Below are 15,258 nucleotides of genomic sequence, written 5' to 3'. Positions count from 1 at the left end.
AGAGCTACCTCCTCAAAGTAGAGTTGACCTTAATGATGTGAATGGCGTCAAGCTTTCGGGACCTTCATTGCTGATGTGGCATGACTCGAAATGGGAAGAAATAGCTGCAAACATCCATTAGTAATCAGAACGTGGAATGTGTGAAGTATGAATCCAGGGAAATCGCAAGTTGTTAAAAATGAAATGGAATGCTTGAATGTTGATATACGAGGAATTAGTGAGCTGAAGCGAACTGGTATTGGCCATTTTGAATCGGACAATCATATGGTCTGCTATTCTGGGAATTGCAAATCGTTGAATTCATTGACAAAAGAACATTTCAAGATCTATCCCAAAGTACAACACTGTCAAACTCGTAGCCATCAAGTTGATTCCAACTCCTAGTGTCCCTATAGGACAGAGTGGAACTGCCAACCTTTTTTCAGCAGCCATAGCACTTAACCACTACACCACCAGGGTTTCTTATACGACACTGTCAGTGGTAGGATAATATCCACATGTCTACAAGGAAGACCAGTTAATATGACTATTATTCAAAAGTACACACCAACTACTAAGGCCAAGCTTGGTAAAGTATAGGATCAGCGAAAAAGAGGAATACCCTCAGTGAGATGGATTGACACAGTGGCTGCAATAATGGACTCAAGCAGAAAAATGATTGTGAGCATGGCGCAGGACCAGGCCGTGTTTCGTTCTGTGGTACACAGGGCTGCTATGAGTTGGAACCAACTCAACGGCACCTAAGAACAACAACACTAAGGCCAAAGATGAAAAAATTACCAATTTCTGCAGTCTGAAATTGATCAGATGTGCAATCAAGATGCATTGATAATTACTGGTGATTGGAATGCAAAAGTTGGAAACAAAGAAGGATCAGTAGTCAGAAAATATGGTTTTGGTGATAGAAACGACTCGAATTCATATGATGGAATTTTGCAAGACCAACGACCTATTCAGGGTGAACATCAACTATACATGTGGACCTCATCAGATGGAATACACAGGAGTCAAATAGACCGCATCTGTGGAAAGAGATGAAGGAAAAGCTCAATATCAACCGTCAGAACAAGGCCAGGGCCCGACTGGAACTGACCATCAGTTGCGCATATGCAAGTTCAAGGTGAAGCTGAAGAAAATTAAAACAAGTCCACGAAAGCCAAAGTAACATCTCGAGTATACCCTACCTGAATTTAGAGACTATCTCATGAATAATTTGACGCATTGAACACTAATGACCTCCTTAGAAGCAAGAATGGCGAGACATCGTCTTATGTATGTACTTTGGACATGTTATCGGGAGGGCCCAGTCCCTGGAGAAGGGCATCATGTCTGCTAGAGGGTCGGCGAAAAAGAAGAAATCCTCAACAAGACGGATTGACACAGTGGCTGCAACGGTCTCAACAATTTGAGGATGGCACAGGACTGGGCAATGTTTTCTTTTACATAGAGTCGCTATGAGTCAGAACCGACTCAGTGGCAGTAACAACAACAATATTCTGAAGAAACACTGGGGACTACTTGAGGCCGGGTGATCAGGGAAGGTGTCACTGGGGACATGACAGGAAGCTGAGGTCCGAGTGTCAAGAAGGAGCCAGTCGTGCAGAGACCTGGTACCAAGCCCTTCTGGCAGGGGAAACAGACAGTGTAAAGGTTCTGAGGTGGGCGCGAGGTGGATCAGGGTGGCTATAGGAGAAAGACATTCCTGATGGGACTAGGGAGGTAGGCTGGGGCCAGATGCTGCACAGCTCTGTGGGCTATCCCAGGTGTACATAAGGCCTTAGCAGGGGAGAAACAGGGTCTGCTTGGTGTGTAGAACATCACTCTAGTTGCCGTGGTACACAAATGAAAACAAGAGACCGCTGGGAGTTACAGCCGTGGTCCAGCTACAACATGTGGACTTGGGGCAGAGAGGAGGTGGAGAGGGATGGGCTGTGAGTCTGCAGTGGATGAGAGACAGTGGGGGCAGCCAGAACGAGGCACTTACCCAGGAAGAGAGAAGACGCCCAAGCTCAGGATCCCAGAAAGGCCCTAGTGAGGGGCAGGAAGAAGAAATTGGAGTGGAGGGGACAGGAGGGAAGTCGGGCATGGTAAAGGGGCCAGCAGTGTCAGAGGTCCCTGGGAGGGCCCTGAGGTAAGGGACCAATGATGTCCACTGGCCTTGGCGACCCACACTGTCCTGAGGGAATGAGAGAGAGGAAGGAGATCCAGGTGCTGATGAGCAAAGTCGGAGCTGAAGGCCAGTTTTGTGGACTTGTCAAGTGTTGGGGGCATGTGGAGGTTATATATGCACCTTCAGAATTCTTCTGGACCATGAAAAGGCTGCTGACCTCTGGCCCCTGCCCAGGGCTGCCCTCTCTGCTGATGTCCCTGTTCCCCGTCACTGTCTTCTCCCTAAGCAGAGCACACAGTCCCCTTCCTGCAGCTCAAACACTCAGCATTTCTCTAGAAACAAAGGCTGTGTGTGTGTGTACACAGGTCTGCGGTCAGGCATGCTTGCAGGGAGGCCAGGGCCGGCCTGTATCTAATCCTGTTTCTCCCTGCAGGACTTGGCCTGGGCCATCAGCTACTACACCCGTTTCTTCATCACCTACATTCCTTTCTATGGCATCCTGGGAGCCTTCCTCTTCCTCAACTTCATCAGGTGCCTGAGCTTTGCTGGTTAATCTCTGGGGCCTCAGGAGCACTAGCAATTATGGGGGCTTTGGCATGAGGGCCATCTGAGGGCCCCACCTCCAGCTCTGGGACCTCACTGGGGCTCCAACTTGCCCCCGCCTCTGCCCTGGGCTGGTTGGGAGAGTGGCTTTGTTCCCGCAGTGGCCTGGGCCCCATGGAGAACCCTGTGGGGCTGCCTGAGGCTCCCGCACTGAACGGCACCCTCTTCCAGGTTCCTGGAGAGCCACTGGTTTGTGTGGGTCACTCAGATGAATCACATCGTCATGGAAATTGACCGCGAACCCTACCGAGACTGGTTCAGCAGCCAGGTAAGGGCAGCCAGAGCTGGTCGCCATGTCCTCAGCCCCCAGAAACTTGGTTCCGGTGAACCAACCCAGGCCCACACTGGGCTTCCTCAGGGCTGCCTGTGTCTTCCCATGGCAGCCACAGGGCTAAGCAAGAAAGGGCAGCAGGCGGCCTCTGGAGGGACAGGTGGGGTTCTGGAGGAGTGGGGACTCCAGGCAGGAGGGCTGGCACAAAGGGTGGCCCACCCCTCCATCGGGCTGCAAGACTGAGGCTCATGGAAATGAGGCCTTTGGGTCCTCCTTGTGCTCCTGGCCACTCCTCCCTTTCCCCTTGGCAGCTGGCAGCCACCTGCAACGTGAAACAGTCCTTCTTCAATGACTGGTTCAGCGGGCACCTCAACTTCCAGATCGAGCACCAGTGAGTGTGGACCTGTAGGGCTCAGGGGGCAAAAAACAGTGGGAGGAAATGTCCCACGCTGGGCCACACCTGGGGGTGACCCGTCCCCTGACAAAGTCCCTGTTCAAACCCTCGATTGTGTTCTGCAGCCAGCCCCACAGAGGCCAGGAGAGAGGTTCCCTGGTGCTGTCTCCCAGGGGTGGGGCGGTGTCCCGGGTGCTGTACTCCATGGTCACAGTGATAGCCATCCCCCTTTACAGTTTACAGAGCAATCGCACAGGCATTTTGTTTGATCCTTGAGGCTAGCAGGGCAGGAGTGATTGACCCCAGTTTATTGATGTGGAAGCTGAGGCCCAGCTAGGTTACATAGCTTGCCGGACGTGAAGCCGAGGGACTGCCCCCAAGCCTTCCCCACCAGCCCTGCTCCCCTCATCCTTGTCTCACTTCCTGTCACTGTCCCTTTTCCTCTGCCTCCTCTTCTCGCCTCCCCCCCCCCATCCATTGCTTCCATTTCCTCTTTGGGAAAACATAATATTTTGTCTCTGGCCATCTAGTATCTTTCCACCTGCCTAAAGCACAAACACCCTGTCCATGAACAGCCCCACTGCCCCTCTACATCCATGCCAGCCAACGGTCCAGGTGGCCCCAGGCCCATGCAGTCCCCAGTCCTGGCATCCAGCTCCCTGGGCTCCAGCCAGAGGGTGGGGAGCAGTGTGGTGTCCTAGGCTTCTCATGCTCTGTGCCCCCTACTGCTCTTCCCAGCCTCTTCCCCACCATGCCCCGGCACAACTTCCACAAGGTCGCCCCTCTGGTGAAGTCCCTGTGCGCCAAGCATGGCATCAAGTACCAGGAGAAGCCACTGCTGAGGGCCCTGCTGGACATCATTGGGTAAGAGACCTCTTGAGGCCAGTGGAGGCTGCAGGCAACTCCCTCCTCACCTCTGGGACAGGGGTCGGGGTGGGGGCTGAGGGGACCGAGAAGCACGTAGTCAGCCCCAAGCAGGGACCTGGGCCCCACCCAGAAACAGCTAAGGCCCCTGTGGTGGAGACAGTGCCGACCACTCCAGGGGCCACATCTGCCATCTTGGCATGGGCCCCCCAACTAGGGCACCTCCCTTGCAACGAAACCTGTGTTGGGAATTGCCGGGGAATAGGGGGCCCTCCCTGGCGAGCCCTGAGCTAGCAGCCCTGCAGGTCCCAGGGACCAGGCATCCCCTGGCGGCCATGCCCTGGAGCTGAGGGGAAGCACCTGACACCCTCCCTTCTCTCCACAGCTCTCTGAAGAAGTCTGGGCAGCTGTGGCTGGACGCTTATCTCCACAAATGAAGCCGCAGCCCTCGGGCACCCGTGGGGTAGGGGCTAGGCGGGGTGGTAGCCAAAGGGAAGGGTGGGTTTTTGTTCTGAGGGTACCCAGGAGGCTGGGGTACACGCAGCACTCACTGGCCCCATTTTTGGTTTTCCCTTTTCCTCCTCTCCTCTCTCCCTTCACTTCTGCCTCCACCCTTGCTCATGGGGCCTGCCCTTGTCAGCCTGGGCCCTCTCCCGGTGCCACCCTGCCTCTGCCCTCAGGCCCTGAAATTGGCGGGGACCAGAAGTCCACTAATGCAGCCTAGGCCCCTTCTGGCAGCCTGGGCACTGGCCTTACACTCTCCTTTCTGCCCCTCAGACTCTCCTGGGGTCTGCAGGGTAGGGTGCTAGTCAAGAAGATGGCTGCCTGCACTCCAGGCCTGATTCCACATCTGCCCTGCCCTTCTGCGTGGCTGCTTGCTTTGTGCCCTACTTGGGCCAGCGTCGGGACTGGGGCCTCCCTGCAGGCCCAGTTTCTCTTCAGATGCCCTGGGCCCTGATTTCAGACTCCCTCTGCCTGCTGGGCAGCCAGCTCAGACCTGGGTCCCAGGGACTTGCCCTCCTCCATCCCCACCCACTCTGCCTCTGACCATGGGCTCTAGCAGGTTCCATTCCATCTTGCCAAACTCTAGAGCCCATGATTTTGGGACCAAAAGGAGAGTCACTTACATGGGCTCAGCAGAGGCAGTGGCCAGATTAGGAGTAGGCAGCCCACCTATGGGTTCAGGCCACCCCTGAGTGGATGGGAGGCCTGAGCTCCTGGGGCCATCAGACCCCACCTTCCCTGAGTGGTCCCATCCAGGCATCCCAGCCAGCCCAGGACCTTTGGGCTTGGCGGAGTCGGGCCCTGCAGGCTGCCGGGGGTCACTGGAGCCAAGAAGTGTCCTCTCAGCCTCTCCTCCCATGGGGCTGCTATTTCCGAAGTGCTGTGTCTCACTGTCTCTCTCTCTCTCCTGTCTTTACACTTATTTTATGTTATTTTAATCTTGTGCTATGGGATGCCCTCTGATAGGGACATGGCAGTGGGGGTGGGCCTTGTGACAATCTGCCTTTTACCACAGGCCCCGGTGCCTGCTGTTGGGAGGGCAGTGGGCACCAGAGAGATAAGAGGAAGTCTCTGGACAAGGCAGCCCTAAGGAGCAAGGGGAGTGGGGGGGACCTGTGAGGGTAGAGGGAGCTGAGAGGAGGAGGAAGAGGGGCTAGGAAAGTGAGAAGGGAGGGGGAGGGGAGCCTGCTGCCACTGGAGCTGCTGCTTTTAAAAATCTAACCCACTAATCAATATTTAGATTCAGGGAAGGGGGGCATGTAGAGCTCAGAGTGGAGGCACCGCATCTAGTGTTGACAGGCCTTTCTGCAGCCTTCCACTGAGGAGACAGGCCCAGCTAGCTGCTCACGCTTCCCCAGAGGTGGAATAGATCTGTAGGGACCTGATCTTACTTTCCACCATGTTGCTTCCCCACCCTATGGTTTTTGGCAATAAAAGAGGTAATTTTATTCTCACTGCCTTGTAGCTCAGTATACAGTCTCGGGTGGATGGCTGACATGCTTCCTACAGGCCAGACTCCCAGCCGGCTGGGCCCTCACCACACACAAACCAAACCCACTGCCATTGAGTCGATTCCCACTCATAGTCACCCTCTAGGACAGAGTAGAACTGCCTTATAGGATTTCCAAGGCTGTGATCTTTACGGAACCAGACTGCCACATCTTTCTCCCCTGGAGCGGCTAATGGGTTTGAACCGCCCACCTTTTGGTTAGCAGCCAAGTGCTTTAACCACTGGACTATCAGGGCTCCTTCGCCATACACAGGCAGCCCTCCCTCCCCTGTGGTCAGTCCACCTGCTGCCTCTGCTCTCAGAGAACATCCTCTTCCCTTCCCTGAGATGCACTCTGGGCTGGGAACTTTGTGGAAGTAAACCAGCCACCTTCCTCCTCAGGGACCCTCAGCAGCTGATGCAAACCCAAAATGCCTGCGAGCTACATGAAGCTTTCCCGAAGGTCTCCAGAGGGCAGCGAGGAGGGGCTTGCACAGGCTCCCTTCCTCACATCCTCATTTGCCATCTCCCCGAGCATAGCCTGCCCTCACCCCTGGACCCACTCACTGTCCGTCCATGACCCGGTCCACAGCCTCATGTTAACTGGCTTCTCCCGGGCTCCCTCCACCCATTTCCAGAAGCGCATAGAGCACTGGCGGCAGCTGGAATCCTAACTCTTCTTAGGATCCTTCTGTCTTGTCCCTGTGCTCCCATAATGGCTCGTTCCATCCCGGCAGCCTGCAGGGAGGCCAGGATCACCCCATCCCAGGGCCACTAACTCATAAGCAATGGCACAGAGATTGGGCCTCAGGTCTGTCTGACCCCAGAGCCCGCGGAGTCCAAAGGAACTGGCCCCCTGGGTGCTCTCTGACAGTCCATCTCTGAGGCTGGCTCAGCTGGCAGGGTCAAGTGAGGTATGCCAGGGAAGAGTCCAGACGGACAGAGTAGCCAGTACCCAGGGGCTCCCCACCTGGCCTGTGCCTCTTCCCTGCAGGGCTGGGGAGGAGCCAGAGTAGACTTTGGTGCCCCTTGTGCTGCCCCAACCTTGTGTACTCAGCCAGCTGACCAAGCTGAGATCTGTGTGATTCCCTGGTGACCACACGGTGTCTGGATTAGGGCCTGGAGTTGCAGAAGCAACCCTGACTCAGGAGTCAGGAACCTCCCTCTGACTCTCTGTGGCCTTGGGTGAGAGCCTTGCCCTCCCTGGGCCTCTGGGCCACAGTCTCCTGTGAAGGTCCTGGACTAGACAGTCTCTAAGGATACTCATCTCAGAACACTTCAGAGCCCTGGGCCTACCCTCCTGGTAGACCCCTCCGAGCTCTTCCAGGCTGGAGAACACTCCATCCATCCCTGCTGCCCACCTGGACCTGGTCCCCCCACCTCCCAGGATGGAACAGCTCCCAGGATGAAACAGTACAGAGCTGGTGACCAGCTCTTCCCTTTAGTCCAGGCCCCCTACCAGCTGGAAGTCCAAGGTCCATCGGTGAAAACCAGGGATTCTGGGGAGGGGGAGGGTGGTGGGGCAGATGTTGTGGAGGAACTGAAGGGCTAGGTGGACACGAAAGCCATGAAGGGAACAAAATAAATCTTGGCCCATGTCCACGGGCACCTGGATCTTCTGCTGTGATTCCTCTTCTCACCCCTGCCTTGCCCCTAATCACTACACTTGGGTCAAGAAGCTGGGGACACCATGCCTGCCTATGAAACGGCAGTAGTAGTAACAGTGCCTGTCGAAATTCAGAGGGGTTGATGTGAATCAAAATCAGCCCTAGGCCCTGTGAGGTACAGGTCAAACGTACCTCCACTCTCCAACCTTTTAACCAATTCTGACACCAGCCGTCCCCTCCCACAGCACTCTCTACTTCTCTTCTGGGTTTGCTAATCGGTTGCAGTGGCCATACAGAACTCACAGACCATACTTACAATTAAGTGGTTTATTAAAGAACAGGGTACAACTCGGGATCAGGATACGGAAACACGTAGGCAAAGCCTTCAGTGCAGGACAGCTCTCTCAGCTCCTCTCGGCAGTGCAGGTCTTTCTCTCTCTCTGAGGACAGGCCTATTGCCCTCCCTGCTCTGCCGCCAGGTCCCTTCTGGGCCTGTTGCTATCTTCAGTGTTACAGCCCTTGATTGTTTTCGAGCTTTCTTACGAGGTTCCTTGCCTCCTCTCTGCTTCTCTGTTCTTTCTTTCTGTCCCAAAAATCTCTGTGGGGCTGGCTAGTTTTAGCTACAAACTCCTTGTCAATTTCAAGGTATAGCCCTCCTGCCGCAGACACTTCATTTACATAGTATATTGACCAGTCCTCAAAAATGCATACCCACCACAGGGCAGGCTGCAGCCCAGGGCCAGGCGACAAGCATCAAACCATCCTTGTTTACAGCTTACCCAGAAAGTGTCAACCTGGAGAAAACTAACAAGCCTTCTGGGGTGGAAAACTAGGGCAAAGGTAACTGCTCAGGGTGTAGGGGGAAAACCTCTCAAGCTCTTTTTCCAAAGAATCAAGGCGAAAGGCCACCTAAAGGAACTCATTTCACCACACCCGCCCAGTCACCTCCTCCTGTGCTGCTGTTCCTCTGAGACTCTTTCCCAATACCCACAAAGCCACAGGGTTTCTGATCCCCAGCCCACCAAGTCCCAACACCTGGACTCAGTGCAGACAAAGAAGGTTCCAGGGTTTCTTAGAGGCTCCACCCAGGACTCCCTCCTTTCTTTTACAAACCTGGCATATGTTCCCTAAGAGTTTGTTCTGTGACTGAATGGGAAGAGACCTATAGATAGGGTGGTGGTGCGAGCCGTTAACACATCGTCTGCTAGCTGAAAGGTTGGTAGTTTAAGGCCATGCAGAGGTGCCTCAGAAGAAAAGCCTGGCAATCTACTTCCCAAAGATCACAGCCATTGAAAACTCTATGGAGCACAGTTCTACTCTGACACACTTAGGGTCCCATGAGTTGGAATTGAGTCGACGACACCTGTTTTTTTGCAGATGGGGAAGGGGGAGATTAGCTCCAGAGAAGAGAGTGGGTGACCTGTCCCTGGGAACATGAACATGAGGGAACAGAGTGGGAACACAAGGCTGACCCACAAGCAGTGGGATTACAGGCAATATGGAGAGACCTGGGGTGGCTACTTTAGGGCAGGCCCGCAAGGGTTCTTACTTCTTGTTGGTTGCCATTGAGTCAGCCCCGACTCATGGTGACCTCATTCATAACGGAATGGAACTTGTTAGAAATACAAAATCGGGGATGCTGCTCCTGAGCCGATAGGGTCCCTATGAGTCGAAGTCGACTCGATGGCAATGGGTTTGGTTTTTTGTTTTTGGCTCCTGAGCCATCCTCATGATCGGTTATGGATCAGACCATTGTGATCTATAGGGTTTTCACTGGTTGATTCTCAGAAGTAGATCGCTAGGCCTTTCTTCCTAGTCCATCTTAGTCTGGAAGCTCTAATGAAACCTGTACAGCATAATAGTAACATGGAAGCCATAACTGACAGATGACTGGTGGTTGTGTATGACATGCAGTGGCTGGGTATCGAACCCAGGTCTCCCTCTAGGAAGACAAGAATTCATTCCACCACTGAACCACCATTGTCCCTTGGCCACCACCAGGGGCAGCCCGGAGCATGGTCCACCCCACGTTGCAGACACTCTGGATACCTCTGGGTGGCGCTGCAGGCTCAGTGTTCCTGCTGGGTTGGGATGCGCTGCCAAGACCCCTGCCCCAGGAGTCCTCCTTCACATCTCCCAGATAAGCTCATCCGAGCCAGCACAGGGACTCCGCGGACCATCTGCCAGGATGTGGACTGAGACTCGCCAGGCAGGGAATGGAAGGGATGCCATCTGGGGCCCTCCCTGGCTTCAGCATGCTGATGTGGTACCAGGAATCAATAGGATTTCAACAGGTGGGGACAGGGAGGGGGAATTCCTGGCAGAGGGAACAGTTCTGGACCTAAGGAGTTTGCTTTTGAGGCAGGCAGTAGTTTTGAACCCCTGCTGAGAATTTGCATTTTTAACAAGTTCCCAGGAAATTATACATAAGAACCACCTGAGGAGGCCACTTACCTGTTCACACCTGGGCCAGGACTCATTGCTCAGGGTGTGAGAAGCAGGACCCAACACCCTGTCTGTCTGTCTGTCTCCCCATCCCAGAAAACACATGCTGAGGTCTCCAGGGCCAGGCTCTGGGCAGGCACCAGTCTCTGGCAGTGAATGAGACCAGTGTTCCAGGCTCTAGCCACATGCTGTGGGGAGGGGGCGCAGAGGAGGAGCCCCAAGGCTTAAGGAGAACTTCCAGGAGGGAGATCCCAAGGAAGAGTCACAAGAGTCCAGGGGACCTGTGTTGTCCCCTGCCCTGCACAGAGCAAGTGTCACCACCTATGGTAGTAGCTGTAAGCATTGTATTGTTGTTGTTAGGTGCTGTCAAGTTAGTTCCAACTCATGGCGACCCTGTGTATAACAGAACAAAATACTGCCCAGTCCTGCGCCATACTCATAATCGTCATGCTTGAGCCCATTGTGGCAGCCCCTGCGTCAGTCCATCTCGTTGAGGGTCTTCCTCTTTTTCGCTGACGCTCTACTTTACCAAGCATGATGTCCTTCTCCAGGGACTGGTCCCTCCTGATAACATGTCCAAAGTATGTGAGACGTAGTCTCGCCATTCTTGCTTCTAAGGAGAATTCTGGCTGTACTTCTTCCAAGACATCTTGTTCGTTCTTCTGGCAGTCCATGGTATATTCAATATTCTTCACCAACACCACAATTCAAAGGCATCAATTCTTTTTCAGTCTTCCTTATTCATTGTCTAGCTTCCACAAGCATATGAGGCAATTGAAAGCACCAAGGTTTAGTCCTGAAGGTGAAATCTTTGTTTTGTTTTTTTTTTAACACTTTAAAGAGGTCTTTTGCAGCCGATTCCCCCAATGCAATAATACATCTTTTGATTCTTGACTGCTGCTTCCATGGGTGTTGATTGTGGATCCAAATAAAATGAAATTCTTGATAACTTGCTTATTGGTCCAGTTGTGAGGATTTTTATGTTGAGGTGTAATCCACACTGAAGGCTGTGGTCTTTGATCTTTATCAGTAAGTGCTTCAGGTCCTCTTCACTTTCAGCAAGCACGGTTGTGTCATCTGCATATCGCCGGTTGTTAATGAGTCTTCCTCCGATCCTGATGCCCCGTTCTTCTTCGTATAGTCCAGCTTCTCGGATTATTTGCTCAGCATACAGATTGATTAGGGACGGTGGAAGGATACAGGCCTGCGCACAACTTTCCTGACTTTAAACGACGCAGTGTTCCTTTGTTCTGTTCAAATGACTGCCTCTTGATCTACATACAGGTTCCTCATGAGCGCAATTAAGTGTGCTGGAATTCCCATTCTTCCCAATCTTATCCATAATTTGTTATGGTCCACACAATCGAATGCCTTTGCATAGTCAATAAAACACAGGTAAACATCTTTCTGGTGTTCTCTGCTTTCAGCCAGGATCCATCTGACATCAGCAATGTCATTGTTAGTGGCCCTCAGGTCAGTTCCGACTCAATAGGACCCCAAGTGTTACAAAGTAGAACTGCTCCATAGGGTTTTCTTGGCTGTAATCTTTTTTTTTAATCTTTTTGTTTGTTTTTACTAATTTTAATTTTAAAGTACATTTCATTAGAGTGTCATTAATCTTGACCACCAAGTTCCTTAAAAACAAGAAACACATTGCCATCGAGTCAATTTCAACTCATAGCAACCCTATAGGACAGAATAGAACTGCCCCACAGGGTTTCCGAGGCTATAAATCTTTCTCTCTCTTTTTTTTTTTTAATGATCAATTGATTTTTATGAAGGCATGAAAGCAATTCAATAGTGGAAAAAGTCATTTCAACAAAACGTGTTGGAACAACTGGATATCCATATAGAAAACAACAACTCCAAAGCTGTCTCTAACAGAAATTAGTTTGAGAAGAATCTAAACAAAAAGTATTGTATCGAGTTTTAAGGAATTCTTTATGTAGCCTGATTTAAAAAAATTCCTTTGTCAGGTTATATGTACTGTGTATATTTTCTCAAGTCTATTTTATAATATGCCTCTTCATTTTCTTTTTCTAAATTTTATTTATTTTATTGCTGTTGAGAATACACATAGCAAAAACACACACCAACTCAACAGATTCTACACGTACAATTTAGTGACATTGATTACACTCTTCCAGCTGTGCAACTATTCTCACCTTCCTTTTCTGAGTTGTTCCTCCCCCATTACAATAAACTCGCTGTCCCCTAAGATTCCTATCTAATTTTTCGAGTTGCTGTTGTCAGTTTGATCCCCTATAGATAGTTCTTACAACAGCATAATGCTCAAGGCAGACCTTTTTTACTAGTTAAGCTAAACTATCATTCAACTTTAAGATGACTTCAGGGGGTATTTTTGATTTAAGGTTTAAAGATTATCTCAGGGCAATAGTTTCAGGGGTTCATCCACCCACCATGGCTCCAGAAAGTCTAGAGTTCCTGAAAATTTGAAATTCTGTCCTGCATTTTCCTCATTTTGATCAAGATTATTCTACTGAAACCTTGATTAAGATGTGCAGTAATGGTAGCCGGGCACCATCCAGTTCTTCTGGTCTCATGGCAAAAGAGGCAGTTATTCAGGGAGTCAATTAGCCACACATTCCTTATCCTCCTCCTATTCCTGACTGTCCTTCTTCCTCTGTTGCTACAGGTGAGTAGAGACCAACTATTGTGTCTTCAGTGGCCAATGGCCGATGGCCACTTCCAACTTTTAAGATCCCAGGCACTATTCAATGAACTAGGAGGTAGAACAGAAGCACCAAACACGTTATTAGGCCAACTACCTGGGATGTCCCATGAAACCATGACCCTAGACTTCCAAACCAAGGAACCAAATCCCATGAGGTCTTTGGTTGTACATAAGCAGTCTTAGCAGCTACTGTTTTTTTTTTTTTTTTTTTTGCTGTAAATATATCTATCACATAACTTTTGCCAATTCAACTTTTTACAGGTGTACAACTTATTCACAATAATTAAAATAATGGGCTGTGCAACCCTACCCTTAATCAGTGTGATTTTTTCCATCACAGTTAACCCCCCTTTTCCCCGTCACTCCTGCCCTGGTAGCCACTAATAAACTTTGGTCTCTATACATTTGCCTTTTCTTGCCTTTTATGTAAATGAGGTCAGACAATATTTGTCCTTTTGTGACTGCTTGGAAACCCTGGTGGCATAGTGGTTAAGAAGTACGGCTGCTAACCAAAAGGTAGGCAGTTGGAATCCACCAGGTGCTCTTTGGAAACTCTATGGGGGCAGTTCTACTCTGTCCTATAGAGTTGCTACGAGCCAGTAATTGACTCGACTGCAGTGGGTTTGCTTTTTGGTTTTGGTGACTGGCTTATTTCACTCTCATAATGTCTTCAAGCTCCATCCATACTATAGCATGTATCAAGACTTCATTTCTCCTGCTGGCTGAGTGGTATTCCACTGTATGTATGTATGTACCACGTTTTGTTTATCCATTCATCTGTTGATAGGCATTTAGCATGTTTCTACCTTTTGGCTGTTATGAATAGTACTGCAATGAACATTGGTGTACAAGTCTCTGTTTGAGCCTGTTTTCAAGTCTTTGGGGCACATACCTAGGAGTGGAGTTGCTGGGTCACATGGTAGTTCTGTTTTTACTTTTTTGAGGAACTGCAATACTGTTTTCCATAACGGCTGTATCATTTTGCATTACCACCAGCAATCGATAAGGGTTCCAGTTTTCCCACATCCTCACCAACATTTATTTATTTTTTAATCTTAGCCAACCTAAACCAAAAATAAAACAAAGCCATTGCTGTCGAGTTGGTTCCCATATGGTGGAGCAGAACTTCCATATAGGGTTTCTGAGCCTGTAAATCTTTACAGGAACAGACTGCCACATCTTTCTCCTACTGAGTGGCTGGTGGGTTTGAACCGCCAAGTGGAAGTTTACAATTCAAGTCAGTTTCTCATATAAAAACTTATACACATGTTGTTATGTGACCTTAGTTGCTCTCTCTACCATGTGACAGCACACTCCTCCTCTCCACCCTGTATTTCCTGTGTCCATTCAAGCAGCTCCTGTTCCCCTCTGCCTTCTCATCTCGCCTCCAGACAGGAGCTGCCCACATAGTCTCATGTATCTACTCCAGCTGAGAAGCACATTCGTCACCAGTATCATCTTATATCTTATAGTCCAGTCTAATCTTTGTCTGAAGAATTGACATCGGAAATGGTTTTAGTTTCGGGCTAACAGAGAGTCCGGGGGCCATGACCTCTGGGGTACCTGCAGTCTCAGTCAGACTGTTAAGCCTGGTCTTTTTACTAGAATTTGAGGTCTGCCTCCCACTTTTCTCCTGCTCCATCAGGGATTCTCTGTTGTGTTCCCTGCCAGGGTGGTCATTGGTGGTAGCCAGGCACCATTTAGTTCTTCTAGTCTCAGGCTGATGGAATTTCTGGCTTCTGAGGCCCCTTCCATCTCTTGGGCTCATATTTTCCTTGTGTCTTTGATGTTCTTCATTCTCCTTTGCTCCAGGTGTCGAACCACCAAACTTTCAATTAGCAGCCTAGCATTTTAACCACTGTGCCACCAGGGCTCCTTTCACTCCTACTGGAAGTGAAATGGTATCTCATGTGGTTTTGATTTGCATTTCTCTGATCGCTAAAGATGCTGAGCATCTTTTCATGCATTTGGTGGCTGTCTTAGGCTGGGCTCTCCAGAGAAGCAAAGCCAGTGAAGCATCTATATATATATAGAGAGAGAGAGAGATTTATATCCAGGAAGTGGCTCACGTGGTTGTAGAGGCTATAGAGTCCCAAGTCCATGGGTGAGGCTGGAGGCTTCTCCTAACTACGTGACTGCAGGAGTTGGTGAACCCAACACCAGCAGATCAGATAACATGTCCAAAGTATGTGAGATGAAGTCTTGCCATCTGTGCTTCTAATGAGCATTCTAGATGTTCTTTTTCCAAGACAGATTTGTTTGTCCTGGCAGTCCGT

General features: G+C 50.5%; 1 protein-coding gene across 1 annotated transcript in view; it reads left to right on the top strand.

Moving 5' to 3' along the window:
• The window catches only part of FADS2 (fatty acid desaturase 2), a 43,953-nt gene extending 37,753 nt beyond the window's left edge, over positions 1-6,200 (top strand). Inside the window, exons 8-12 of the mRNA XM_003419648.4 lie at positions 2,544-2,641; positions 2,885-2,981; positions 3,296-3,375; positions 4,117-4,242; positions 4,628-6,200. Coding sequence (XP_003419696.1) covers positions 2,544-2,641; positions 2,885-2,981; positions 3,296-3,375; positions 4,117-4,242; positions 4,628-4,679 — 453 coding nt within the window. The 3' untranslated portion in view covers positions 4,680-6,200. The remainder of the gene's footprint in view (positions 1-2,543; positions 2,642-2,884; positions 2,982-3,295; positions 3,376-4,116; positions 4,243-4,627) is intronic.
• Positions 6,201-15,258: the final 9,058 nt, after the last annotated feature.

Source organism: Loxodonta africana, chromosome 7 (genome assembly GCF_030014295.1).
Source record: "Loxodonta africana isolate mLoxAfr1 chromosome 7, mLoxAfr1.hap2, whole genome shotgun sequence".
Taxonomy (NCBI): Eukaryota; Metazoa; Chordata; class Mammalia; order Proboscidea; family Elephantidae; genus Loxodonta; species Loxodonta africana.
Note: the sequence above shows the minus strand (reverse complement) of the source record. Positions and strands in the feature narration are given on the sequence as shown.